At 34.3% G+C, this 26,831-nt stretch overlaps 2 protein-coding genes across 8 annotated transcripts in view; one reads left to right on the forward strand and one right to left on the reverse strand.

The window, feature by feature from the left end:
- On the reverse strand, positions 1–25,341 carry LOC148623962 (retinoid isomerohydrolase-like). Its single transcript, XM_088567383.1, has 7 exons — positions 25,082–25,341; positions 24,116–24,181; positions 23,166–23,270; positions 22,610–22,895; positions 21,812–21,962; positions 5,190–5,272; positions 1–1,611 (listed from the first exon to the last, which is right to left on the reverse strand). The coding sequence occupies exons 1-7, from the start codon at positions 25,339–25,341 to the stop codon at positions 232–234; spliced, it is 2,331 nt and encodes a 776-aa protein (XP_088423509.1). The 3' UTR covers positions 1–231.
- LOC148623963 (ADP-ribosylation factor 1-like) overlaps positions 4,389–26,831 on the forward strand; it is a 66,514-nt gene continuing 44,071 nt past the window's right edge. For 3 of the 7 annotated variants that reach the window (XM_088566325.1, XM_088566327.1, XM_088566326.1), the window contains exons 1-2: positions 4,389–5,250; positions 5,942–6,026. The gene's annotated coding sequence lies outside the window, so the exon portion shown is untranslated. The remainder of the gene's footprint in view (positions 5,251–5,941; positions 6,027–26,831) is intronic. The other 4 variants (XM_088566330.1, XM_088566332.1, XM_088566328.1 and 1 more) reach the window with 2 other exon arrangements.

Here is a 26,831-nt window from a genome sequence, read left to right on the forward strand (position 1 = left end):
TGCAGTCTTAGTGTTTTATTTTGGAATATGTACTTTTGCACAAATACAAAGTGCCACAATACCGTTCATTATACGAACTTCTTTACGTGCCTAAACTTATACTTCATCCTCCCAAAGTACCGTTGCATAAATAATGTAGTTACCAGAATAAACATTTATGTACAGTAGAACATAGTGACAAACTAATAACAAATCAACGAACTCAAGGGTCTACAAGTTATTACCTTGAAGTTAAACTACGTCTTTAAAATACTGCCCATGTGTCGTAAACGGCAATCGTGTATTCAGATATGCTTTGTTCATTTCTAACATGGTTGTAGCATTGAGCATAAGTAGATAAGACTCTTTCTTTTCTCCATGTAAAACTGGACTAAGGAGTATACCATCGTCTTCACGCGTTGAATTAGGTGTTGGCACAAACCACATTTCTAATGGATAATGTCCTTCTGTATACCAAACTTTATCATTGTTTCCACAGACGTCTTTTTTAACAAGAGCTGTGTTGGCAAAGTTTTTGAAATCTTTCTTGAAACTTACACCATAGACAAAACAATACTTCGAATGCCTATACTTTTCATTGATTGCTGGAATATCAAAAAAGTTCGTGAATGGATATTTTGGATTAGTAGGAAATTTCGTATTCACAAGTGTCATTGCTCGCATGTCAATTATGTATCTACTTATTTCATTGTTAAATTCTGCATTATTCCTCTTCTTGACGTCTCTAGCAATGCCAATTTCGAAAACAATGGCAAAATATGGATCTGAAGAGGTGAAAATATCCATAACAATTTTGTTTCCGACTTCATAAGCGTTTGCGTGATGAGTTGGGTTTCTGACATCAGTGGCGAACTTTGTCACTTTGCCAGTTTTTATTTCAACAACATAGAAGTTAGCTTTTTCGTCAGGATACCATTCAAGACCAGAGAACGCATCACAGTTTTTCAGCATTTTCAGAGGACTAACATAATACGGCGCAGCAAACAAAATAACGTAGTTCTTGGTCACTGAGAATGCATGCATATATGGCGCTCTATCAACGTTCCATTTTGCTACCACTTCTCTCTCATAAGCGGATTTAACGCGGAATAATGTTAAATGACTGGGTATTCTTGGAACTACACTGACACTGGTCAGAAAAGTAAAATGGTGACCTGTTTTGTATTCTGCAACAGGGTGAGCAGTAGACATTAGACTGATAAACCCATCAGCTGATGTTGGCTTTTTTGCATCAATAGGGGCAATTGTACCGACAGTTAGTGGATCTATTTGGTATAATTTCCAAGCATCTGATAATGTCACATATTCAAACTGATTCCGACCAGCATTAAAGAATCTATAGACATTAATATTCATATTATCCATGCCCTTCAAAAGAGACATCTTTTCTTCCACAGGACTAAACGTCGGTATAGGTTTTTGAAATGTGATGTAGTTGTCTATATTGTTGATTCTCATAGAATTATTATAAACAAATGACTGCACAAAGTTTGTGGAAAATGAAGCAGACCCATTTCCGAAAAATTTCCAAGTATGGATTTTTGAAAATCCGTCGAAAGAGTGTGTGAAATTTCTTGGTCCGTTTCCAAAAAGCCCTGGTCCTGTTCTTACCTATAAGCAAGAGAAATATATTATCATCAGTTTTTCTTTTCACAACTCAGGATTTCTAATCATAATTTAAATTGATTAAATGGAATCAAATTTGGGCTATATAACCTACTAATGTACGGCACATCCAAGACTACCCATTTTTATTAGTGCTTGCTTTGTCATAGCGAGCAGGTGAGCTCAACAGCAATGTGTGTGTGCGTGAAAATAACATTCTTGAGATGACCCTAAGTGATGAGTATTAGCCAGACTGGATGCGGTTCGAGAATCAGCAGAAAAAAAATGTGTTCAGCGGCATGTCACGTATTTGGTTCAACAAATGAAAATTGAAAAGTATTCATTTCTATCACTGAAACAATACACTCGTTTTCAATACATTCCATTCATTGTTTCCTCACTTTTTAATCATACAGTCTATGGAACAATCCCATCTGCCCCACATACTTATATGCAATATATTTTTAGAAGGAAACCAAATTTGAAATGAACTGAGTCCAAGAACGAATATGTATTTTATATCTATAAATTCGTTTTAAAAAATTAAAGAATTCAACTACATTTCAACTGGCTGAGCCTAGTGGCATGAAAGTTCCTACTATGTACTGGATTCCCAAACGTTACCTAATAAATATAGATTTATTTCCTCTTCAAATCATTGCTCAAGTTGATAAGTTACAACCCTAGATTAATCCTACGAGGAGGAATGATCCGGCCAACGATATTTTTATATAGCCTAGCTGACCGAGTGGTCTAGGGCGCTGGGCTTTGTGTAGGCGGTGTTGCCATAGATGTCACAGCGGTACGAGTCCCGCGGAAAGAACGACCAAAAATTTGCATAGCAAATTTGACAGTTCTACCATCGTTGGGGATTTTTCAGACCTTTCTATACGTTTACATATCTTCCCTGTATCAATTTGTGTAGTGTAGTGTAGTGAATAAAGTCGTCACATTCTGAGACGTATATAATGATAATCATCCTAATCAGTTCATAGATAAATATCGGGAATAAACACACATATTGAAAACGTTCACAAACAAGGTTATCTATGAAACGTGTTTAGTTTTGATCATCGTCATTTTTCAAATGCGTCTAAGTATTTAATTTCTTGCAAAAAAAAATCCGTTGTTTATTACTGTCTTAGTCGTCATATATTGGACTTTTAAAGATATTTTTTATCATTTCGTTAAAACCGTGTTTTTCTTCTGTCGTTTCAATAAGTATAGCGTTGCCTTGTAATTAAATGTTATTTTTATTAAATGAATAAGTTCCTTAAATAAAAAACAGCCTCATATCTTGACCTCTACTTAGAAATCGATGGTAAAAGAAAATTATTGACCAAACTTTACGACAAACGCGATGACTTTTCATTCTGTATTGTCAACTTTCCTTTCCTTTAGAACTCTAACAAATAGGCTTCTGGAACAGGGTTATTTTGAAGTCATCACTACATAAGTTTTGTGGTCGTCATCATGAACTCGTGGATCGTTATGGTATATCTATCTGCACCATGAAAACTGATTTATTCAACGGTTCATAGTTTTCCTTTCCTCGTTTGTCTACCCCGGACTTGACTTTGTATGAGCAACTCGGCGGGTGTTTCTAGAAAAGCAGAGGACGCTCACCCTACCGGTGCACCTTGTCCATGCTTCCAGTTTTTAGTGGTGTCTGAGTTGCTCATTTGCTTTTGTTACTTTGTATGTATGGTTTTAGTTACTTTATGTTCTTTGTTGTGTATGTCTGTTTTCCATGTCGAGTCTTTGTCCCTGGATTACATTCTTTTGATTACCGCTATAACCTTGGTTCACTTGATTACTCTTTCATCTCTGGCAACATTCTTTCAATACCTACGTATGGAGTTTTCATATCACAACTCCTACATTATGCCAGAGCTTACCGTAACCATCGCGCTAGACTTCTTACAAATAGGCTTCTGGAACAGGGTTATGTTGCTACGAGATTGAAGTCATCACTACAGAAGTCTTATGGTCGTCATCATGAACTCGTGGATGGTTACGGTGTATCCATCTGTATCACGAAACTGCTTTGGTCAACATGTCATGTTTTCTTTCTTCTTTCGCCTACCCTGGACTTTTTATATTACAATTTTTTATGAGTAACTCGGTGGGTGTTTTTAGAAAATAACACGACACTTACCCTACCGGTGCACCCGATCCATGCTTCCAGTTTTTAGTTGAGTTCCTCGATTATATTCTTGGATTTCTGCTTGAATCTTGGTTCCCTTAATTACTCATTCAATTCCCCCTCCCCCAAAAAAATACAGGTGGCAAGGGTATTTGAATTTTGAGTAATGACAATCAAGACCATCATTGTCGTTCGCCTTTTTGTTTCTTTTTATACTTATCCCACATGTAAAGTATTCATTCATGAAAAGAGCAAATTTCTCATGATATTTGTGTTGATTAAATTAATCGTAATCAAATTTAACGTAAATGCCAAAAATAGTATATAAAAATGACTCGTCTTAAATCATCTCGATGACATGTACTATGAATAAGAGACTACGTACGAGGAGGACCTATTTTAATATGTGATCCTTAACTATTTCTCCTCAACTAAAAATCAAAGCTACTTGACCTTACTCGTAAAAATGCTATAAAATTTTGACTCCCCAAAAAAGAAAGCATGGTTCACCGAACTTGATTTTGAGCTTTTATAAAGGCTTTTTTTACAACATTTCATATAGCTTTCCGTACTTTGTGTACAAAATCGGGCAAATCGAATGAATTGTAATATGTAAACACCATATGACGGTGACAAGGGTACGTCATCAGCTAAAAATGGATATAGTTCACCATAGGGAATGAAAAATTATCCCTTTTATCGTATGTTAGTGTCAATTTTCATTTTTACTTAAAGGAAACTGGAGATATAGCAGTCATCAGGAAGAGAAAATAAATTCAATTCTTGTGACGATTTCTAGGACTGTTTAGATTGATACAACATATATAGGAAAGGGTAGTCACATTTGAAAGTGAAATGTAATTTAAAATTAAGAGATATCATATCTAAATGCTGAACCTATTTTGTCTTTTTTTTCGGGCGAATATGAAAATAGTGGGGAGGAATGATCGACGGGGGTATTTTTCCTGACCAATAACGAAATTCAATTTGTAACTTAGCAGAAAAAAGAAGATGAATATTGAACTTTACGACTGCATCTTATGAAATAAGTAACAAAGTACGATAAATGAGAGAATCTTGAGTTTTGTTCAGGATTAAAAACTGACAACATAAAGTATATCAATTAAAACGATGTGTTCAACAGAAAATTAAAAAGACGATCGAGGATAAACACGAGAACACAAGCGTCACAGTAACAGTCTACTTATATGGAAAGTTCTATGTTCATTCTTCTAGGAGAAATGTTATTGTTTGTTATGAGTCGATCCTCAACGCTGAAAGAAAATAATTTTACGTTTAATTCAAGTGCTTAAATTCAGCACCATCTCATCTGGAAGAAGAATAATCTCGGTGTTACAAACAGAACTGGATCTTTTGTCAAGAAAATTGTTTCCGTTGATTTACAAAGCCTGACAAACCAAAGTATTCTTGTACTTACCAATGAACCACGTATCCAATGAGGAAGGGGATTTTCAAATTTTATAGGCCTATCCAAGAAGGTATCTTTACTGTCATGAAATAACAAACATCAATATGATAGTTATTGGAAAGAGTGAATAACCAAAACATGATCACGAACACCTAGATTTAACGAGACCGCGCAGAAGGTTCTTGGCACGAGTGATCATATTTTGATATCCAATTGAATATCCTATTTATTATTTAGATTTCCTCCATTATTCGTTGCGATTTTCTACTTATATTTTAAAATTTTGTGGACGGTGGATTAATATTATTAGTGTTGTGATGTTTTGTTGTGTTTTTTTTTGCGGGAAAAATTCCGGAAGTGAAATTACCGAATTTATTTTCGAAAATTTTTACACAGGGAACATTCCGTAAACCTCTGCTACCTATATAACAAGAGGCTCCCAGGAGCTTGAATCGCTCCCCTGATTAAATTTTTGCCTCTAAAAGGCTCTTAACATGGAGTTTTCAGGCCTTTTTTTACTCTATTTGATTCGTTGGAGACTTTTGTAAACCTTATAATAAGGATCATTTCAGCAATTGAAAGCTAATGGCTAAACCTAACTGATTTGGAGATGTATGAAAAAATCTGCTGTCTGACCCCCAATGTTCTATTTTTAGTAACGGCAGCCATGTTTTTTAACCAATCAAAAAATAAAACGGAAATTTTGTTAAGGATACTCTAAGGAACAACCATATTAAGTTTCATACAAATCCATTTTGTAGTTTCAGAGGAGAAAATGTTTGAAGAAATTGTTAACGACGACGACGGACGCCAAGTGATGGCAATAACTCACATGGCCTACGACAGGTGAGCTTATAATGGTTTGTCATTTACAACTTATGTGTCCTTCTGGTTGTTACGTAAAAATGGGAAACTGAAGATTTTATTTATTTCTCTTTTGAAACAGAAAAATTGTGATACAAAAGTTAAAGTGAAATTATGAATTTTATTTTGAATTATTTTCATTTTGGTAAAAATCGGCGGTATGTTTTCAATACTTCTTTTTTTGTTTGTTTTGGTAGAAAAAAAAGTGGCATGAACATGAAGCTAAAATATCGGATAATGGGAAACTGAAAGTTTCAACACTCGCAATACTTTTTAGTTATAATCATTTAAAGTCAAGTTGTTATTGTTGATTAAGTACCTCGTTCCCTGCTGCTTGTAAATTAAATATGAGATTTCAGTTAGTTGCAAATCTTTTATATTTATGTATCTGATTCCTATCAAACTTTATTAAACCAATTTAACCAAATGCCGATTTAACTTATTCAACTGGTTAGTGTTGAACAATTATTATTACAAGTGTGGACACAGACTGGCATTGCCCGAGGGGCAAATATCGAGACAGATTGGTATTTCCCAAATTAATAGAAACCTACAGTGTGGTATCTGTCAGTTACATGGATGACCTTTATTTTAAATTGGTCGGGGCCATAAACTCAAAATCAAATAAGAGCATTTCTTAAGAAGTTAGTAAAATCATATCAAAATTTCAAAACAAAATCATATCAAAATTTTATAACAATTGATCAACCATAATTATTAAGTCATTGACTTTTCTTTAGAATATCTATTTCATTAAATCCTGTAAATCTTCACAATTAAATAAAACTTAGTTATTTTTACGTGTGTAGTATTAATGTCTTGATACTAAACACAACCTTTATCCTTTTAACAGAAAAGCGATTCATCCACATTTGTCTATCGGCAAATATAAGAAAAGAAAAAAGAGTATACATTTATTTTTAATACTTTACAAAATTATCAAAAATGTTTGTAGTTTTATATCAATGCCTGCATTTGTTGATTGAGTGTATGGTGTTACTCTACATCTATAATCGTATACAGTAAATCTGACTGTGCAATTCAAAATCAATGTTGAATATTCTAAGAAAAACATCATCTGACATCACTAAGTCTATGAAACATTTTTAAAGAACATTTGCATGTGCAGTGTATTTAATCTTGCATGCACATATGTGTGCAGTATCATAATAAAATGTGCTCAGACCACCACCTACCGCCGAATCCCAAAAGAGACTAAGTCTAAAACTATTACAATGTCGTTGTTTTGTCTTTATTAAATTTGGTTTTCATTGTATTTTGAGTTTGTTGTCACTATAATGACTTATTTCATTTCAAACGTCCCTACCTACCGACCCTACAAAATTTCAGAATGGTGATCGGAAACATAACTTTACTTTTTGTAGCCTTGTAGATTTCTCATTAATTGACTGGCATGCACCAACAGTTTGACTTACTTATATGTCTTATATGCACTTGAAACTGTTGATTTTATCCCGAAAAGTATATTGCTGGGTCAAAGATTCAGCAAATGCTGTAGGCTGAACAATATAAGCATGCAGATCACAAATTGGATCACTAAATCACGGTTCAACATTGGTAATGCATTTAATGAATTGAATGAATGAACGTGGTCACATGCCTGCTATAAAACTATGCTACGAAAGATTTTGGGGATTTTAGTGGTTTATATACATAAAGACAGTCGAATTACCAACTCAAATATCTGCTAGAAGCAACGATGTCCTAGCTTTATATTGCACGAAATGAAGGCTGTAACGGATATACGGAAAGTGATATTGTATGACCATATTTGATCTATAACTAAGACAATATGAAATTCACTATCTAATAATACCTTTATTGAAAAACTGCAGGTCATACATGTAACTGATATTTCATGTTGTCTACAAAATCATGTACACTTCATAAGATTACCTCGACGTGACTTACCCTATACATATGTTTGTCTTGAAAGAAAGGATCCTCCTTTTTTATGAAGATTTTAATAACCTCAAAAGTCACCCTATAGGTCTTCAGATCAAATTGTAATACATACAGCTCATAAAGGGTGAGATGAAATGCTCACCATTTGCATCAAAATGTGTCGTAACATCATGCAAATATGCATTTTTTGTTAATTGATTCTTTGTAACACTTAGATGAGTTGTCCCGTAATACCCTACATTCCTGAATCCTATCTCTGAAACGTTAGTGGAGCTAGAACTACTTGTATTCTGAGGAAGTTTGTTGCATAGTTTAACTGTTATTTTGTATGTATGATTTTAGTTACTTTATGTTCTTTGTTGTGTATGTCTGTTTTCCATGTGTGGTTTTTGTCCCTGGATTACATTCTTTCTTATAGCTGATCTGATCAAATAGAAAGAATACCGTTTGGCTAGATCCTTCAATCTCAGTTTCCGCTATATAGATGACGTATCATCTTTAAACAATCCTAATTTCGGGGATGTGATACATCACATCCACCCAAAAGAACTTGAGATTAAGGATACTACAGACACTGTGAAGTCAGCCTCATATCTTGACTTACACTTAGAAATCGATGGTAAAGGAAACCTATTGACAAAAGTTTACGACAAACGTGATGACTTTTCATTCAGAATTGTCAACTTTCCTTTCTTCTGTGGCAACATCATTTCGGCACCTGCGTATGGAGTGTTCATATCACAACTCATACGTTATGCCAGAGCTTGCCGAAACTATGCAGACTTTTTGTATCGCGCTAGAACTCTAACAAATAGGCTTCCGGAACAAGGTTATGTTGCTACAAGATTGAAGTCATCACTACAGAGGTTTAATGGTCGTCATCATTAACTCCTGAATCGTTATGGTGTATCCATCTGCACCATGACAACTGATTTATTCAACAGGTCATAGTTTTCCTTTCCTCGTTTGTCTACCCAGGACTTGACTTTTTATGAGCAACTCGGCGGGTGTTTCTAGAAAAGCAGAGAATGCTTACCCTACCGGTGCACCTGGTCCATGCTCCCAGTTTTTAGTTGAGTCCGAGCTGTTCATTTGCTTTTGTTACTTTGTATGTATGATTTTAGTTAATTTATGTTCTTTGTGTGTATGTCTGTTTTCCATGTCTGGTCTTTGTCCCTGGATTAAATTCTTTTGATTATCGCTATAACCTTGGTTCCCCTGATTACTCTTCCATTCAGTTGGAAAGAAAAAAGACAAGAGTGACAAATTAAAAAGTTTACATAATGGAAACTTTAAAGCTACATTAGTTGCCAAATTTGTTCAGTTTTGATTTTACTGAATTTGGCTGATTCAATGAAATATGTTAGTAGTAATGCAATTGAAGCAATAAATGTCGATAATACCTACAGAATATTGTGAAAACAACGTTTTTTAATCAGAGAAGATCGATTTAATTTTGAATTATTTCCATTTTGGTAAAAATCGACGGTATGGTTTTCAATACTTCGTTTTTGTTTGTTTTGGTAGAAAGAAAAAGGTGGCATGAACATAAAGCTAAAATATCATATGATGGGAAACTGAAAGTTTCAATACTCGCAATACCTTTTAGTTATGATCATTTAAAGTCAAGTTGTTATTGTCGATTAAGTACCTGGTTTTGTGCTGCTTGTAAATTGAATATGAGATTTCAGTTAGTTGCAAATCTTGTATATTTATGTGTCTGATTCCTATTAAACTTTATTAAACCAATTTAACCAAGTGCCGATTTAACTTATTCAACTGGTTAGTGTTGAACAAACAAATTTGTTCAACTGGTTCTGATATAGTAAAGAGTAACCAAGGGAACCAAGGCTATAGCGGTAATCAAAAGAATGTAATCCAGGGACAAAGACCAGACATGGAAAACAGACATACGCAACAAAGAACATAAAGTAACTACAATCATACATACAAATTAAGAAAAGTAAATGAGCAACTCGGACTCCACTAAGTGCTGAACAAAAAAATATCAGATATCCGACATGAAACCAGTGCATGTCTAATAATAAATGTATATTCATTCAAATTGTTATTGAACTGCCATGGTACATTTAATATGGTATTATTCCATAATGATTGTCATGTAGCATCAAGCCAATAGACAAAGAAAAGACAAATACTTTTAATATTTAACCTCAGACACATGCATGTACAAGAGGACGAAACACAAGCAAACATGCATTCACACAATGTGCAGTACGATAAAATTTCAATGTTATTTAGTCACATAAAAATTTAGCGTACAGATTTAATATTTTTTCTAATAAAGATGGCTTAGTTTCAATACATTTGTACATTACATATTGTCAAATCCCCCTTTAGTTTATATTCTCTCGGGGTTTGAATGTAGTATTGTAACGTACACGAATATTTTTAAAATGATTATTATTACATATAAAAAGTTATTGAAATTCTTTTCCCAAACCATTGTTGCAAAAATGGCTGACTCCGTTTTGTGTTTTATCCCGGACCATCGTCCATCCGTCAATATGACCATATTTGACCTATAACTAAGACAATATGAAATTCACTATCTAATAATACCTTTATTGATAAATTGCAGGTCATACATGTAACTGATATTTCATGTAGTCTACAAAATCATGTACACTTCATAAGATTACCTCGACGTGATTTACTCTATACATATGTTTGTCTTGAAAGAAAGGTTCCACTATCTTTATAATGATTTTTATAACCTCATAAGCCATATATAGGTCTTCAGATCAAATTGTATTACATACAGCTCATAAAGGGTGAGATGGAATGTTATTAACCATTTGCATCTAAATATGTCATAATATCATGCAAAGATGCAAAATTTTTGTTAATTTTTTTCATTGGACGTACAAAATTTCATCCGTTACGTTTTGAATTCCACTTGGAAATCGTGTAGTTTTGTCATATGTTCACATTTCTACAAATATTCTGCAACTTTGAAAAATTCACTTTCCGAAAATTCCTAACATTTCAATTTACGTTTAAGTCAAGAACTTCCGAACGACACACATCGGAACCCGACCAGCATCGAAAAAAACTAAATTGGCTTCGGAGTTTGATACTGGCCGGATTAATAATTTTATATTGTAAGGGAAGTTTAGGTTGTATTAAAGACAATAGTATAGAAATATTGAGAAAACAAAATATGTTTATACAATATCAAATCCAATTAACAAAACAAAGGTTTTGGCAGAGAAGTAAAAAATTGAAAAAACAATAAAGTCTTTCCCATGTTGGAAATATCTTCTACGCAACCTAGACTGTCATTATAATAAACCTTTGAACAATTCGAGGCTAGCCTATCTATAAATGTCGACTATCAGAAAATTGTTCTGATATCAAGTTATTTAAGGACAGCGTTAAAAATCATAGCAAGGTTACTAAACTATATAAACTAGATACTCTAATCTAGGTTATCACATGTCCTTTATTTATTGATTTTTTATTTAAAACAACAATCTTGCATGTCATGAAGGGTGCATCAATTTCAAAAAGTGATGCCATGGTATTAATTAGTTTAAACATAGTTTATTTGTAATAAACAAAAAGGATTGGACAAAAGTAAAACATACTTACGAGGTCCTCTCCCATATACAATAGCAATGTACAATATTTTGTCAAACCGAGCATGCATCAATTACATTTTTCAAACACTAGATAAAAATAAAGTGAAAAATAAGACATAGAAGAGAAGAGTTTAAGAAAAGGAAAGAAAAAATAAGAGAGTTGAGAGGAATGTGGTGATGGTGAAAAAAACATGGGCATATCACTATTTCATCAAATTTCATCAAACAACAAAAAATCTTTTAGTTTCTTTGATATATCTATGGACATGTTTTATTAAACGAACATTTTGATTATAAGTTAAATTTGGATTTCCATGAGTCAAAAGATTTACATTCAATGGCAAATCATCGGGCAGCCAACTAATGTTATTCATAAGGATTACTCAAGTGTTTTCGTGTAAGGGACAGTCAAGAAAGAAATGATGAGCATCCTCAACATCTCCGCATCTACATAAAGAACTACTTACGATATTGACTCTACATAAGTCATGGTTTAAAGAAGAAGCAGAACATCTTAATTGTGTCCAAATAATATTCAGTTTTCGTTCACCAATAGAATAATAATTAGGAACCAGTGGTTTGTGTGTATCCTTCTCTAACTCTGTTTTAAATTTGGAAATAGTGTCTAATTATCGAGTGGATACATCAAGTTTATTCCATTCTTTAATAGTATCAGGGAAAAAAGACTCGCTTGTTACAGATAATCTACAAAATGGCTGCAATATGTCATCTCCGTTTCTAAGGGGATAATTAGTAAGGGATTGTACTTTGGGTGGTATTATGTCAAGCAAATAAGATGGGGCATTTTTATGTTCAATGTTATAAATCATTTGTAAATTTCTTCTGTTGCGTCTAACATCTAGTGGTTCCCAATTAACTTCTTGATATATTTTTTCTATCTTTGTAAAAATAGGTAAACCCGTGACAATTCTCGCTGCTTCTAATTGAAGTCTTTCTAATTTGGAGGTATTACATACACCACAATTATCCCAAACTTCAGGAGCATATTCATGTAAAGGTCTTATATATATTAAATATATTAATTCTCTAAAGTGTTTCTAGTAAGTTGATACTTCAACTTCCGAAGTATATTTAGATGTTTTTAACACTAGCTATTATATTTTCTACATGGTCGTTCTACTTGGCATTACTACTAAATGTTACTCCTAAATGTTTATGTTGGTTTTTGATTGGAATGTCTATTCCATTCAAGGAGAACGTGAAGTTTGGGGTTTCATAATTGGAGAATATCAAAATTTCGGTTTTATCTGGATTAAAGGACATCAGCCACTTTTTGGACCATTCACCCAATTCACTCAGATCGTGACTGATTACAGAGAGGATCTGTTCACTGCCAGAATCTGAGTAATTGAAGGAAGTGTCGTCTGCGAAAAGTCTGCACAAGGGTGTCAAGGTACCTGCTATATCATTTATATATATAATAAAAAGAAGAGGTCCAAGTACAGATCCCTGTGGAACACCAGCTGAAAGATGGCAATCATCTGAAAATGCTGTATTCAACATTACCTTTTGACGTCTAACGTCTAAGTAACTTTTAAACCAACTATATAAATTTCCTGAAATACCATATGATTTAATCTTTTTTAATAAACCTTTCTGCCAAACTTTATCAAATCACAAAAAACAAAACAGTTCATTTCTTTTTGCTCAAGAGAATTTAAAATGTTACTGTATATCTCAAGAAGTTGATGCACGGTAGAGTATTTTGGCAGCAAACCAGATTGGTACTGATAAATTAGCTTATTACTATATAAATGATTATATACATGTTTAAATATAATTCTTTCCATGAATTTGCAACACAACTTATTAACGATATTGGTCTATAGTTTGAAGGCAAAGAGGGATCTCCTTTCTTGAATAAAGCAGTAACATTTGCCATCTTCCAGCTAGTTGGGTATTTGCATTGTTGGGTTGATTTATTAAAAATTTTCTTTAAGGGGATAGCGACTTTTTCTGGACAAAGCTGGAGCATCCTATGACTAACAATATCTGGTCCCGATGCTTTGTTGGGTTTTCAAATCTTTAATATATCAACGATTTCGTTTTCATCTATTCTAATATTTGAAATACAGTTATTTGTCTTACTTTCGAAATCTGATAACTGATGGTTTTCCTCCTCTAGTTTTGAGATAGAACAAAAATATTTATTCAGTAATGTACATTTTTCTTGCCATGGTATATTCATAAAACATAATGTGTGTGTTAAATATCAATAAAGTATAAAATAAAGTTTAAAAATTAGGCAGAGGAGAAAACATTTAACCTAAATTATCATTCTAATTGACATTTGTACAAGTCAAGGCTGGTCTATCCGTAAATAAATTACTATTATGTCGTTGTTCTGATATCTAGTTTAAGGACAACGACAATCTTCACATGAGAAAGAGACTGAACTGTAAGCTAGAAATTTGACTTCAGGTCAATGTAAATCTATAGTATGATGAAGGGTGAATTTATCTAATCGCTTCCGTGTATCGAAATGTATATGTATATACATATATCAAATTAAAACCTGGTGTCCGATCATTTCATTACGTTAATATTTTGAAGATGTTCACTGTATTTACAAAGAGTAACAGAGAACGTTCAACTTGACTCTTCATATTTATTTGAAATAGATTTATCGTTTAATTTAAAATATATGATTATCATTAAAATATATGTGTGTGTGTGTGTGTGTGTGTGTGTGTGTGTGTGTGTGTGTGTGTGTGTGTGTGTGTGTGTGTGTGTGTGTGTGTGTGTGTGTGTGTGTGTGTGTGTGTGTGTGTGTGTGTGTGTGTGTGTGTGTTGTCAACCGCGTATGCGTTGTCCATTCACCTAAAAATGTGTTTGTCTTTGGAACTGTGTATGGGACGGAAGCAAAAGGAGCGACATAAGTAAATATGTAAATATTGTACGTAATTTCAATCCTTTTTTTTGCTAAAAAGTTCAAGAGATCGTTTTCAAATCAAATATTTGGGATACTTATTGCCATTTTACACTCTATATAGCCTAGTTGGCCGAGTGGTCTAGGGCGCTGGACTTAGTGCAGGCGGTGTTGCCATAGATGTCACAGCGGTACGAGTTCGAGTCCCGCGGAGGGAACGACAAAAAAATTGCAAATTTGACAGTTCTAACATCGTTGGGAATTTTTCAGACCCTTCTATAAGTTTACGTTATCTTCCCTGTATCAATTTGATCCGATGGAACAGTGTAGTGAATAGAGTCGTCACATTCTGAGACGTTGTATATATATATATCGGCATAAAACTATATGAGCATAAAACTCACAAAACTTAACGAGCGTATTTATTGTTATGTTTCGCATCGTTTTTAACGATCCATCACCCCGTAAGAGTGATTGTTGACTATTACTGAGATGATTATATATATATACATTTTTTTCTTTTCATTTCAAGTTGGATTTACCACTGTAAAATGCTGGTTTTACATTAACATTAGGTTTTAGCTGTTTCTGCCAAATGTGATTCGAATTTTCCCAGCTTGTCTGCCATTTTTGTGTAAAGATTTTGGAAAAAATAGAAATAAATTCTTTTGCACTTAACCCAATTTTGACACCAATAGTAGGGTTTGGTAAAGCTTGTTTTGCCAATCTGTCGCTTATTTCATTACCCAGAATACCAACATGTGCCGGAATTCATTCTTTAATTATACTTATATTTTTCTGAAATTTTGCGTATAGTGGAATAGAATTGAACAAGTCTGGTCTGCTTGATTTATCATTTTTTATAGATTGAAGAGAACTAAAACAATCCGTGAGGATGACAATGTCTTTGTCTTGACAATTTTGATCAATTATCCATTTTAGCGCAAGCGATATTGCAGTCATTTCCGTTGAATAAACTGAAATATTATCAGTCAATCGAGTAGATATTGATACATGTACTCTTTTACCAGGGATAAAGAATGCATTTGATGTTTTACCAGAAGCAGGATAATTGGAGCCATCTGTATATATTTTTAAAAAGTTTCTATATTTTTCATCTATAATTTGCATAACAGCTGATTTAATCAAATGCGGATTGTCTTTTTTGTCCACCTGTTTTTTTAATACACTCTGATGTGTTAGCCGTACCAATTATCCAGGGTGGCATGTTTTGGTTGTTTGTTTTGAACGATATCTATTGAGTCTAAATCATTCTGTGAAATTGACGTACTCTGAAACCATATAAGCAGTCATTTTTTTCCACTTATGTGAATATCTTTTAGTATATTCCGAGCATTGTTCCGTTATCTTATTGGCTGGATTTGAAAAATGTTGTTTACATCTAGCATAATATTTAAGACTCAGTTGATCTCGTCTGAGTTGTAAAGAGAGTTCGCCTGCTTCTGCTAGAACTTTTTCTAAAGGTGTTGATTTGATTGCCCCTAGGAAATTTTTTAAGTTCCTTAGATTGAATGCAGTCTAGTTTTTCTTTAACATTTGGAAGGGCAGAATTAAATGCTTGACACCCGTAGTCAATTGACCTTAATAGAGACCGGTAAAGCAATAGTAAGGAATCTGTTCCCATGCCAAAATTATTTGCTTTAACATATGTCAGTAAGTTCAAAACTGGTTTTGATGTTTCATCTAAATATTGCACATGCTTATTCCATTTAAGACGTTTGTCAAAAATGAGACCTAAAAATTTGACATGTGTTTGAAATGAGAAATGGTTTATTGTCTCAAAATAAGCTAATAGATGTCTCTTTTTTATCGCCAAAAATAATTCGCTAGACTGCAAGCTTCAGCCTAGCAAATAATTCACGTGTTTTACTTTGGGTCCCATTTTTTTACCACTTACTAATGCTGTTAAGGGCTGGCTGCATTTTTCGACTAAGAGTTTTAAGATCATAACTCCTTAACCACATGGCACTGTCGTCTGCAAATTGTGATAAAGTGGCGTTTTGAGATTGGAAAACCAAGTCATCTATTATGATATTAAAAAGTGTAGGTCTTATAACGCTACCTTGATGAATACCATTATCTTACTCAGATTTATCTGATTCCTCTTTATTAACTTTTACTTTAATTTTTCTATCTTGGAGAAAATCAGCTATGAAGTTAAACATATGCCCATTAATGCCATATGATTTGCATTTATATAACAATCCTGGTTTCCAAACTAGGTCAAATGCTTTTTCAATGTCTAGGAAAACTGCAAAAAGATCTTGTTTTATAACTTTAGCCTTTTTGATATCACCCTCAAGCGTTAACAAATGGTCTAGAGTAGACCTACCCTGCCTAAAGCCGCTTTGCGTGTCTTTTATTATATTTTTCTCTTCGAGAAGAAATTTAGGTCTTTCATTAACCATACCTTCCATAAAATTACAAAGATTAGAGAAATAGGACGGTATGATTTTAAATCAGATTTATTTTTGTTAGGCTTAGGAATAATGTTGGCTTGCTTCATGAATCTGGTAATTAACCACTTTTCCAAATTTTGTTTATCAAATCTAACAGCAATTTCAGCATGTTTTCGGGCACATGTTTAAACATTTCATATGATATTCTGTCGTCACCTGGTGCTGACGCTTTTTTATTTCTAATTATTTTACACATCTCCTCTATTGTAAAAGGTAGATTGTATTTTGATTGATTGATAGCACGACAATTATCTTTATGAATTGGATTTGAAACTTCAAAATTGTTCTTGAGAAATTTGAATTCTGGATCAAGGTTTTGGTCACATGATGCGATAGCAAATGTGCGAGCCAAAAGATTTGCTTTGTCCTTATTGGAAACTGTTTGAAAATTATCAACAGAAAGTGCAGGAATATGGCTATCCTGTTACATTTTAGGCCCTTAACCACAGTCCATACTTGTTCTACGTTGGACTTGTGGTTCAATTTGAAACAAAAGTTTTGCCAATAGTCTTTTCTAGCCTAGCATTTTCTATAGTTTTTTAAATGACTTAAGTTCTTTTTTATATTCTTGGTGATCATTTTCGGATTTTGACTTATTAAAAATACGTTCTTTATTACGTTTTTCTTTCTTAGCGTCAGTGCATTGTTAAGTCCACCACGGACAGTTTACCCTTTCATGAACAGTGCCGTTGGTTTTTTGTATTGCAACATCTGCTATATTTGTAATTGCTTGATATAAATTTTGATTAAAGAAATCAATGTTTTGACTAATGATGCCATTAGGATCGACATCTTGACATAAAGTTGAAAAAAAGTTGCCAATCTGCTTTATGAAATTGCAAACGTTTGGCTGTACAGATGTTTGTCTTGATAGGTTTGGCATATAAAGTGGCCAAAATAGGAATATGATCGGAACCTAGGGAGTCAGAATGCACACAAAAAGATGAATTGTTCACCAAAAGAGGAGATTTTAAGCTTAAATCAATATGTGATAGTGAACCATCATGGCAGCGTGTGTGCCTGTACCGTCATTCAAAACTATAAAATTATTATGTTCAATAAAATTTTCTAAAATTTTACCATTTTTATCGGTTGATGTTGACCCTAATAAAGAGGATTTGGAATTAAAATCTCCAACAATTACAAGATTGTCTTTAACCTCATCAATAACATTTGCATAATCTTCTAATTTAAGATTTTGATCTGGGAGTCTATAAATATTAATAATATTGATAATTTTATCTTGACATTTAACTGCAATACCATTGAATTCGATAAAATTTGTGCTAGAGATAGTTGAGTAAAATTTAAATCTTAATTTAACACATATTTTATCAACAAAATCGGTTTCTTGTATACATATGACATGAGGTTTGTCATTTGTATCTATATAATGTTTAAGTTGTAGAGAATTAGCCCACAATGAGCGGACATTCCATTGAAGAATTTTTAGACCCATTGATCATTTAAGAAATTTATACTAAAAATAATTTGTTAAAATAGAATACAAAAAACATGCACAAAGGTGCTTACTGCTGAAGCTGAATTTTGACACACGTTTTGCAAAAAAGTTACTAAAACTCGCACAAGGGATTTGTCTATACCAGAATCGTCTATTTCAAGTAACTGTGTAATTAACTGTTGGCAGTGATCAGATGATTTTTTTGTGCTATCTTTTGTAATAAGCTTTCTGCCTTTTAATGTTTTTCTGTCTGCTTGTGGTGTAGTTTTTACAGGGAACTTACATGGTGAAAAAAGGTGAGGTGTTTGAAAAAAATTAACCATACTTTGCACGGAACCACTACTGGTGTTAAGGCTAGAAACCACTAATTCCACTTCCCATAGGCCTCTATGCAAATTTCACAATATTCAATGGCTTCTCTGGACTTTACCTTAACTTTAACCTGCAGAGGACTATATATCAGCATGATTCTACATTTGTCAGCTCACAATCCTCAGGATGGCATGTGGGGTTAGCAGACTTGCAGTACAGTACTGGTCACCGGAAGTGAAGTGTCTATAAATAGCATGGGAAATCCCAGTGTTTTCACAAGATAGGGGTATATTTAGAAATCATTATGGAGATTAGGCTTCACATCACAAGAAGCAAAATGCACCTATAAAATGTACAGAAATGTTTTTCCTTTCAGAAACTGTTTAAATTTTTCAAACAAGATGAGAACTTTTTTCACAGCACTATGAAGTACAGGGGTAATTTCTGCGTAGGACTATTTTTGCGTACGTTCCAAATGCTCATTGGTTGAATTGGTGGTCTGTAACCTTAAGCCACTTTGACAGTCATTGATGTCAGCGTTTCGTAATTGAGTTTGATTAATTCCCTGCGGCTGTTGTTCGCTTTGGAGTAATGAAGTGACAGGTGTTGTTTTTACAGCCTCGGCATAAGATTGGTTTTTATTGTCATTAATAACCACTATTTCCAGTGAGATAGGAAGTAGTCTTCCTGTGGTGTCACCTGTGGTGGGTTTTATGGCTTCGGTGTTGTTTTTAGGTTGACTTTTACATTTAGCCTTTTGACTGTTTGGTCAAAATTTAAATAATCAACATACATGTATTGTAAAACCAGTTTGTGATGTTGATAAACTTGGCATTTTTTATCTATGCTTGATGGTTGTCATTACATTTGTTGCATTTTATTATTTGACTAGTGCATTTAGATGTATGTCTCCTGCACATTTGATACAAGTAGGGCTGGTCTTGTTGCATTCCTTTTCAAAATTTCCCAACTTAGCACAAGAAGTTCAGAATTTTGGATTAGGTTTATAAGGGCTGAGCGTGTAATCTTGAAAAGTGTCCTCATGGTATAGTGGACAAATCCTTGTGCTTGTAAGCCAGACTAGCCAAAATAAAGTTTGGATTACTGCCCATTTTAAGTTTAATGTCACCTCATTTTGTCTCAACAAGTTTTCTTGTTGTTTTAAGTTTAAAAATTGTACCTGAATGGGATTCCAAAATGACTAATTATTCTTTTAGGAGAGTTAATTTTATCACCTTGAAGTGCGGTGCAAGTTGAACTTTATTTTTATGATCCTTATCATATTTGGAAAAGTTTACCGTAAATGAACCTAATTTATTCAAAGAAAAGTTTTTATATTGTAGGTTTAGAAGAAACTCTTTTTGAGAGGCTTGATAGATATTGCCTCTTTGTTTATATCTCCCAGAGCCAAAACAAAGTTTGCAGTGTCAAAGTAATAAATTTCTTAGTCTTTGAGCTATTGTGGCCATTGAAATTGGCCTTTTTGATAGGCGTTTCTGGTGAAGTGCCTGTTGGGCTTCTGTCTTTTCTTTTAAGACTAGCCATAATTAATAATGAATTAATTCATTTTGATCAAACCTCCTGTTTTGAAAGGAAAAAAATATAAATCAAAATAAATGCGATTTACGACGGATATTTATTCTATGCTTTAAGAAAAAATAAAAACAAATTTTAAAATAAAATTAGAGCTGTTTTTTTTTACATTTATATATAAATTAAAAATTAAAAGATATATGGCGGTGGTATGGACTTAGTCTAAAAACTACAAATTAAATAATGAAAATAAAAAAAGTACACAGTGCAAACAAAACTTAATTACGAACGAACTCAACGGGAGCGGCGACAAACACGACTGGTCAGGAACGGCGCGGTTCAGCGTATGTGATGATCATTGTCTATTATCTGATGTGTCATGTCCCAGAAGCAGACGATGTTGGGGGTCTTGTACTCCCTTGGGAACCCTTGCAACTATTGTTTCGTTGAGTGCGTCAAGCCATGGTAACGGACGCCGCACATGCGTAAAAACGATAAATAGGGGAAATACTGGAAGAAGATTGCGCCGCCCAGTGATTTAACCGGTACATGATACACGAAAAGGAAATGGGCTGAACGGAACTTATTCTGGTGTAACAATATATCCCTTACACATGAAATGACGGATGAGAAACAGGACTAGAAAGGGAGGGACAAACTAAAGCGGGGACCTGACTACGGGTGAGAAACAGTGAGGAAGAACTTGTACTTACGAACTTTCCCAAAATACAAAATAACAAACAATGGCATGCACAAATATACATAATGAGGTAATTGTGAGTGTCTACGGCATTCACATTAATGTTCCACTCAAGCTATAAAGAAAACAAGAAAAGAAAGTACTCGAGTAGAACCATAAGTTACCGAATCTTTACATCAAGTCTAAAAGCCCTACCCTTAACATGTTACACTACCCCCTTCCCATGTACATTATGTATCATTCAATATAGATAAAGGAATTAAGAATACTACCTACATCATACATATATATAATATAATATTAAAGTTAATAAATAAAAATTCTGTCCTGGTCCGTCTGTGTATATGGTAACTCATTGGGACTAATTTAATAGCCGACCCCTGGTATTCAGGGCGGGCCCACCTTGAGGTTGATACCATCTCCTCATATTACCTTGACATGCTTTCAGCCTATTCACATGAACTACTTTTGATGTAGCTCTAGGTGATTCTTGTATCTTATAAAGTTCATCCGAAATAACATGGGTGACTGTATAAGGACCTAACCATTTAAACTGAAATTTATTTGAAAGTCCTCTATATTTCTTTGTGTCTTGTAAGAGTACATCGTCTCCTACTTTGAATTATGGGAATGTACAGGATAAATCATAACGTCGTTAACCGTTTCAAGACGTTCTGATAGACGTTCAACATACTCTGGTAATAAGTTTTCCTTCGGAGAATGGGTAGCATAGCTTCTCTGACCATCATCATAACACAAGGGGTTTCCCCGAGAGACTCGTGCACTGAAGACCGGTAAGCCATCATGAGAAATGGGAGAAATCTATCCCAGTCTCTCTGATGTTTTGAAACAAACTTACTGAGCATATCCTCAATTGTACGGCTCAGTCTTTCAACAAGTCCTGAACTTTGAGGGTGGAATGGACTGTTTCTGGTCTTGTGAATATCTAACCTTTTGCATAATTCAACAAACAAATCGGATGTAAACTGGGCACCCTGATCGGTGTGTATCTATTGGGGTAAACTATACCTGCATATGAATTCATTTAATAATTTATCTACAACTGTTGTGGTTGCTATGTCAGGCAAGCCATAGGCCTCAGCAAAACGGGTGAAATAGTCTGTTATAACTAATATATATTTATTATTATTCACAGGTTTCAGTTAAAGGACCCAAAATATCCAACGATATTCTCTCCAGAGGTTCTCCCACTATGTAGGTTTTCATTGGTCCTCTAGAATGCTGGGCAGGTTGATTGCGCTTTTGACATTCCTTACACCTTTTGCACCATCTTTCAACAAAAATATTATAACTCGCCCAATAAAACCTATCTCTAACCCTCGATGGTGTGCGTTTAACACCCAAATGTCCTGCTAATTGGTCATTATGTAGCATTGTTAAACCTGGTTACGGTATGCGATTGGTAAGACAAATTGGTATTGATATTCTGAGTCGATAGAGGTGGTAACCCACTTCCGGTAGAGAATTTCATTGATGACCTCCAACCTTTCATACTGGGCTCAGTATGTTTTGTAATCTTGGCCTAAATGGGAAATTAGGGACCAGTCTGGCTTTTTATTATCAGCTTTCCATGACAGTACCAATTTTAATACTGGGTCTTGTAGCTGTGCATTCTTCAATTCATCTTTCGACTTACTTTCAAGCCAGTTAACAGAGAGGTGTGTTCTATTTCACTACCAGTATGTGCATTAAGCACCCTTATATGGTCACTATTCTGATATTTCTCTTCAATTTCTTCTCTTTTGTCACAATGCTTACATGTATTACAGGGGCGTCTCGACAGACCATCTGCATTTAAATGTTTTATACCAGTCCTATACTTAATAGTGTAGTTATATGTACCTAGCACTTCTAGCCATCGGGCTAATTGTCCTTCTGGATTACGAAAATTCCGTATCCAATTGAGTGCTCCATGGTCAGTCCTAATTAGGAAATGGGTAGCATATAAATAATGGTGGAAATGCTTTACAGCTGATATTATGGCTAATAGTTCTCTGCTGGTGACACAATACTGTCTTTCTTATTTGGTAAGAGATCTACTATAATAGTCTATAACACCCTCTTTACTTTCATCAGAAATTTGTGATAGAACTGCCCCTACCCCGAACCCAGAAGCATCAGTGTCTAAAATATACTCTTTCTCAACACATGGATAGGTTAGCATAGGACTGGTGGTTTAACATTTTTTTAACCTTGTGAAAGATTGGTCATACTCAGTGTTCCATTTAAATATAATATTTTTCTTGGTAAGACGATGTAATGGCCGAGCGATTTTAGCAAAATCTTTTATAAATTTCCTGTAATAGGAACAAGTACCCAAGAAACTTATGACATCCTTAACATTTGTTGGTATGGGCCATGATTATACTGCTTCTATTTTATTAGGGTCTGGGGAGATACATCCAGCATCTACCACGTGTCCAAGAAATGACACTTGTTTCTGGAATATATTACATTTTTAGGGGAAATTTTTAATCCTGCTCGACTTATACTGGTCAGCACAGCTTCAAGTCTAGAAACATGGTCCTCAAAAGTTTTTGAGAACACAACAATATCATCTAGATATACCATACAAATTTCAAAATTTAACCCAGACAGTATATGTTCCATCAATCTAGAAAATGTGGCCCCTGCATTACATAAACCAAAAGCCATGCGGATAAATTCAAATAGCCCTTTGCTTGTAACAAAAGCAGTCTTTGATGCATCACTAGATGACATACCAACCTGGTGGTAACCACTAGCCAAATCCAGAGTTGAAAACCATGTGTTTCCCTTAATTGCATCTAAACAATCCTATATTCTACATAAGGGATAACTGTCCATAACAGTTAAATCATTAACTTTTGCGGAAATCAATGCATAAACGATTTATTTCGTTTACGTACTACAACAATGGTGAACTCCATGGGGAAATAGAAGGCCGAATGGTTTTATTGTCCACCATTCGCTGGATTTCATCATCTACCTCTTGTCTAAGAGCTAAAGGTTTCCTCCTTGGGTTTTGTTTAACTGGTATTGCTGTACCAGTCTTTATCTAATGCTGAATTATGTCAGTATAGCCAAAGTTTTTTTTTTAAATATATATATCGTATATCCTCACCAGATACAGTTTCTGCAGTTCCTGAGTACACAAGCATACCTGTGCAGGATTTGTGGCTGGTCTGTGACATTCATAACTCTTAATGGTATACTCTCTTTACCTATTCTAAAAAGAGTTTTGTCAACTAATATGCCTTTACTTTTAAAAGATGGACTGGTAGTGTCCAAAATAAGTGTGGTCCCAAATGGTAATTCTTGCAGTGGTTTAGCCTGCAAAACTATTTCAATTCTGGCTGGTATTCTTACCCTTTGGTTTAAGCAGAACTTAAAAAGTCGTGGTATCTGACTTTCTATTTCACATTTAATGGTTTGGTTGTTGAAAATTAAAGATTGATTTGGTATATCAATCACACATTTGTTTCAAACATAAAATCATAACCTAATATCACAGGTGTGTCAATTTCTGCAACAAAAAAACTTTGCAAGATAATTTGGTTATCTAATAGTATAGGTAATTTAATAATACCAACAGGTGTAACACTCCTCCCATCAGCCATTCTTAATTCATTCTGATAGGGTTGTATTTTATTTTTGTTATGGGGTGGTAATTTTTTGAATATTTTGGAGTGTAGGACACTCATAGATGCCTCAGTATCTACTAAACAATGTACATTTTGCTGATATATTTCAACTTTTACATATAAACCATCATGTTTATAACTTTTCATTTTCAGTATATTGGGCCTTTTGACATTTATATTGCCAGCTGAAGATTGATCCTCATCTTCAGCACTTAACAGTTTCCCTGACTTTTTGACAAATTTTCTTTGATATGGTTTTCATTTCGGGACTGGGAAATATTGGGATTTCTCCATCTTTTATTTGGACTCATTCTAATATCACTGGTAGTCACATAGTTTTCATCATGCATGCGCTTCCTGTAGTTCTTTGCAAAGTGATCTGCTTTTGAGCAATATTGACAAAAGCTTTTCTTTCTCTGTTGAATGCATTGCCTTGCATAATGTTACATTGTTCAACTTTAGATGAATCCTTGCTGTTTACTTGCCTTAAAACAGGTTTCTTGTAGCACTGGTTAAAAGCTTCAAACTTGGCAGCTATATTCAAGGCTTCATCTATAGTATCAAAATTATTGTGAACAAAAGATAATGACATTTCTTTATCGTCTATAGCATCTCCAAATGCCCTACAAGCCAAACTATATGTTATTTCTTGTGATGCTGCTGGGTATGCTAAACAGGCTAACCGTTTTATTTCTTGGGCTAATTCCTGTAGAGTCTCGCCTCTTTTTCTGCGTCGAGAATTCATTTGGTTCCTATATAGTTCTGTTTGGTTCCTTGGTTCAAAACGCTTACTTAGTTTGTCTACTAACTCTTTATATGTAGGTGGGTCGTCATTTGGTTTAATGTCCCCTGTAGTATTGGTAACTTACCAGCTACAGGCGTAATAACTTCATTGGTATGAGCGACCTTTGGTACCGTATAGTCTTTGGGCATGAAAGCATTTTGTCTGGTATTGACAGAATCTGTTGCATTAGCCACATTGATAACTGCATTTGTACTTACATTATTACTGGACGCATCATTGCTGGTAATTCTCTGGTTTTCATTTTTGTTAAGCCTGGTAAGCAGCTTATCCATTTGATCACAGAACATCTGTGAAAGGTTTGTTGTAATGACATTGCTCATGTCATTCAATTTTTGGTCAAATTCCTGTTTTAAATTGTCTATTTTCCGATCAAATTTTTGGTCAATCATATTAACATTTTGATATAATATATTGACTTGAGACTGTTAGGATGCAAACTGAATATATGGATCTGGGGAACCCCTGGTTGATCTTTGCCCAGATGGTGACCATGATATTAGATCAGGTGAAGAAGTACGAGAACTCTGAACACTATCAGTATGTTGTGAATGAGTTGATAAATTGAGCTCACTCATCATTAAATAGTATGATATGCATCAGTTAGTATGTAAATGAGGTTGGGTTTTCGTATCCCACCGCTGCCACCAAAATGTAAAGTTAGGGGGTTTGTTTATGTCACGGTGTTAATATGTTAGGGCTGTAGTCTTTACCACTATAGAAATTTCCTTTATACTATAAATGCAATGGTAGCGTGGCAATATTCACCAAGGTAGCTAAACGGTAAGGCACGGATTCCAACTATCATGTTTCATATAGAACAGAAGCCATTCAAATTAATATACTTTTTATTGTGCCTTTAAACAAACAGCATAAATATAACTAACAATAAAAATATTTGTTATAAAATCCCAACCAGAGCGCTAGAGAATATTCAGGGACCCCGTATTTGGTTTTTTTTATAAATAGTAAACATGACTACTATAACGGAACGAAATTCTTATTGTCGTGGGAACTGGGGCAGGTCAACAGGTCGTAAACTAAGATCGTATATATGTATAAATGGGGTACGTACACAGGGAAATAATTCAACCTGGTCGTTGGTTGAGAAAGACTGTGCTGGAGCGCTCTGGTCACTTATAAAGGGTTATTCAAGTATCTAGCCCTGGTGTTGGGGTTTTGTACTCCCTTGGGACCCTTGGAACTATTGATTGGTTGAGTGCGCCCAGTCATGGTAACGACCATCGCACAGGCGTAAAAACGACAAAAAAGGGGAAATACCGGAAGAGGATGGCGGCGCCCAGTGATTTAACCGGTACCTGATACACTAAAAGGAAATGGGCTGAACGAAACTTATTCTGGTGTAACAATATATCCCTTACACATGAAATGACGGATGAGAAACAGGACTAGAAAGGGAGGGACAAACTAAA

Source organism: Perna viridis, chromosome 2, assembly GCF_037379345.1.
Source record: "Perna viridis isolate PV_CMFRI_1.1 ecotype Kerala chromosome 2, ASM3737934v1, whole genome shotgun sequence".
Taxonomy (NCBI): domain Eukaryota; kingdom Metazoa; phylum Mollusca; class Bivalvia; order Mytilida; family Mytilidae; genus Perna; species Perna viridis.

Coding starts and splice junctions, on each gene's coding strand:
- LOC148623962 (XM_088567383.1), bottom strand. CDS start 25,341: ATGAATTCTCGACGCAGAAAAAGAGGCGAGACTCTACAGGAATTAGCC. Junction 22,896..23,165: donor TATGACCAATCTTTCACAAG/GTTAAAAAAATG, acceptor TTTCCTAATTAG/GACTGACCATGGAGCACTCA. Junction 1,612..5,189: donor ATTGGATACGTGGTTCATTG/GTAAGTACAAGA, acceptor TCTTGCTTATAG/GTAAGAACAGGACCAGGGCT.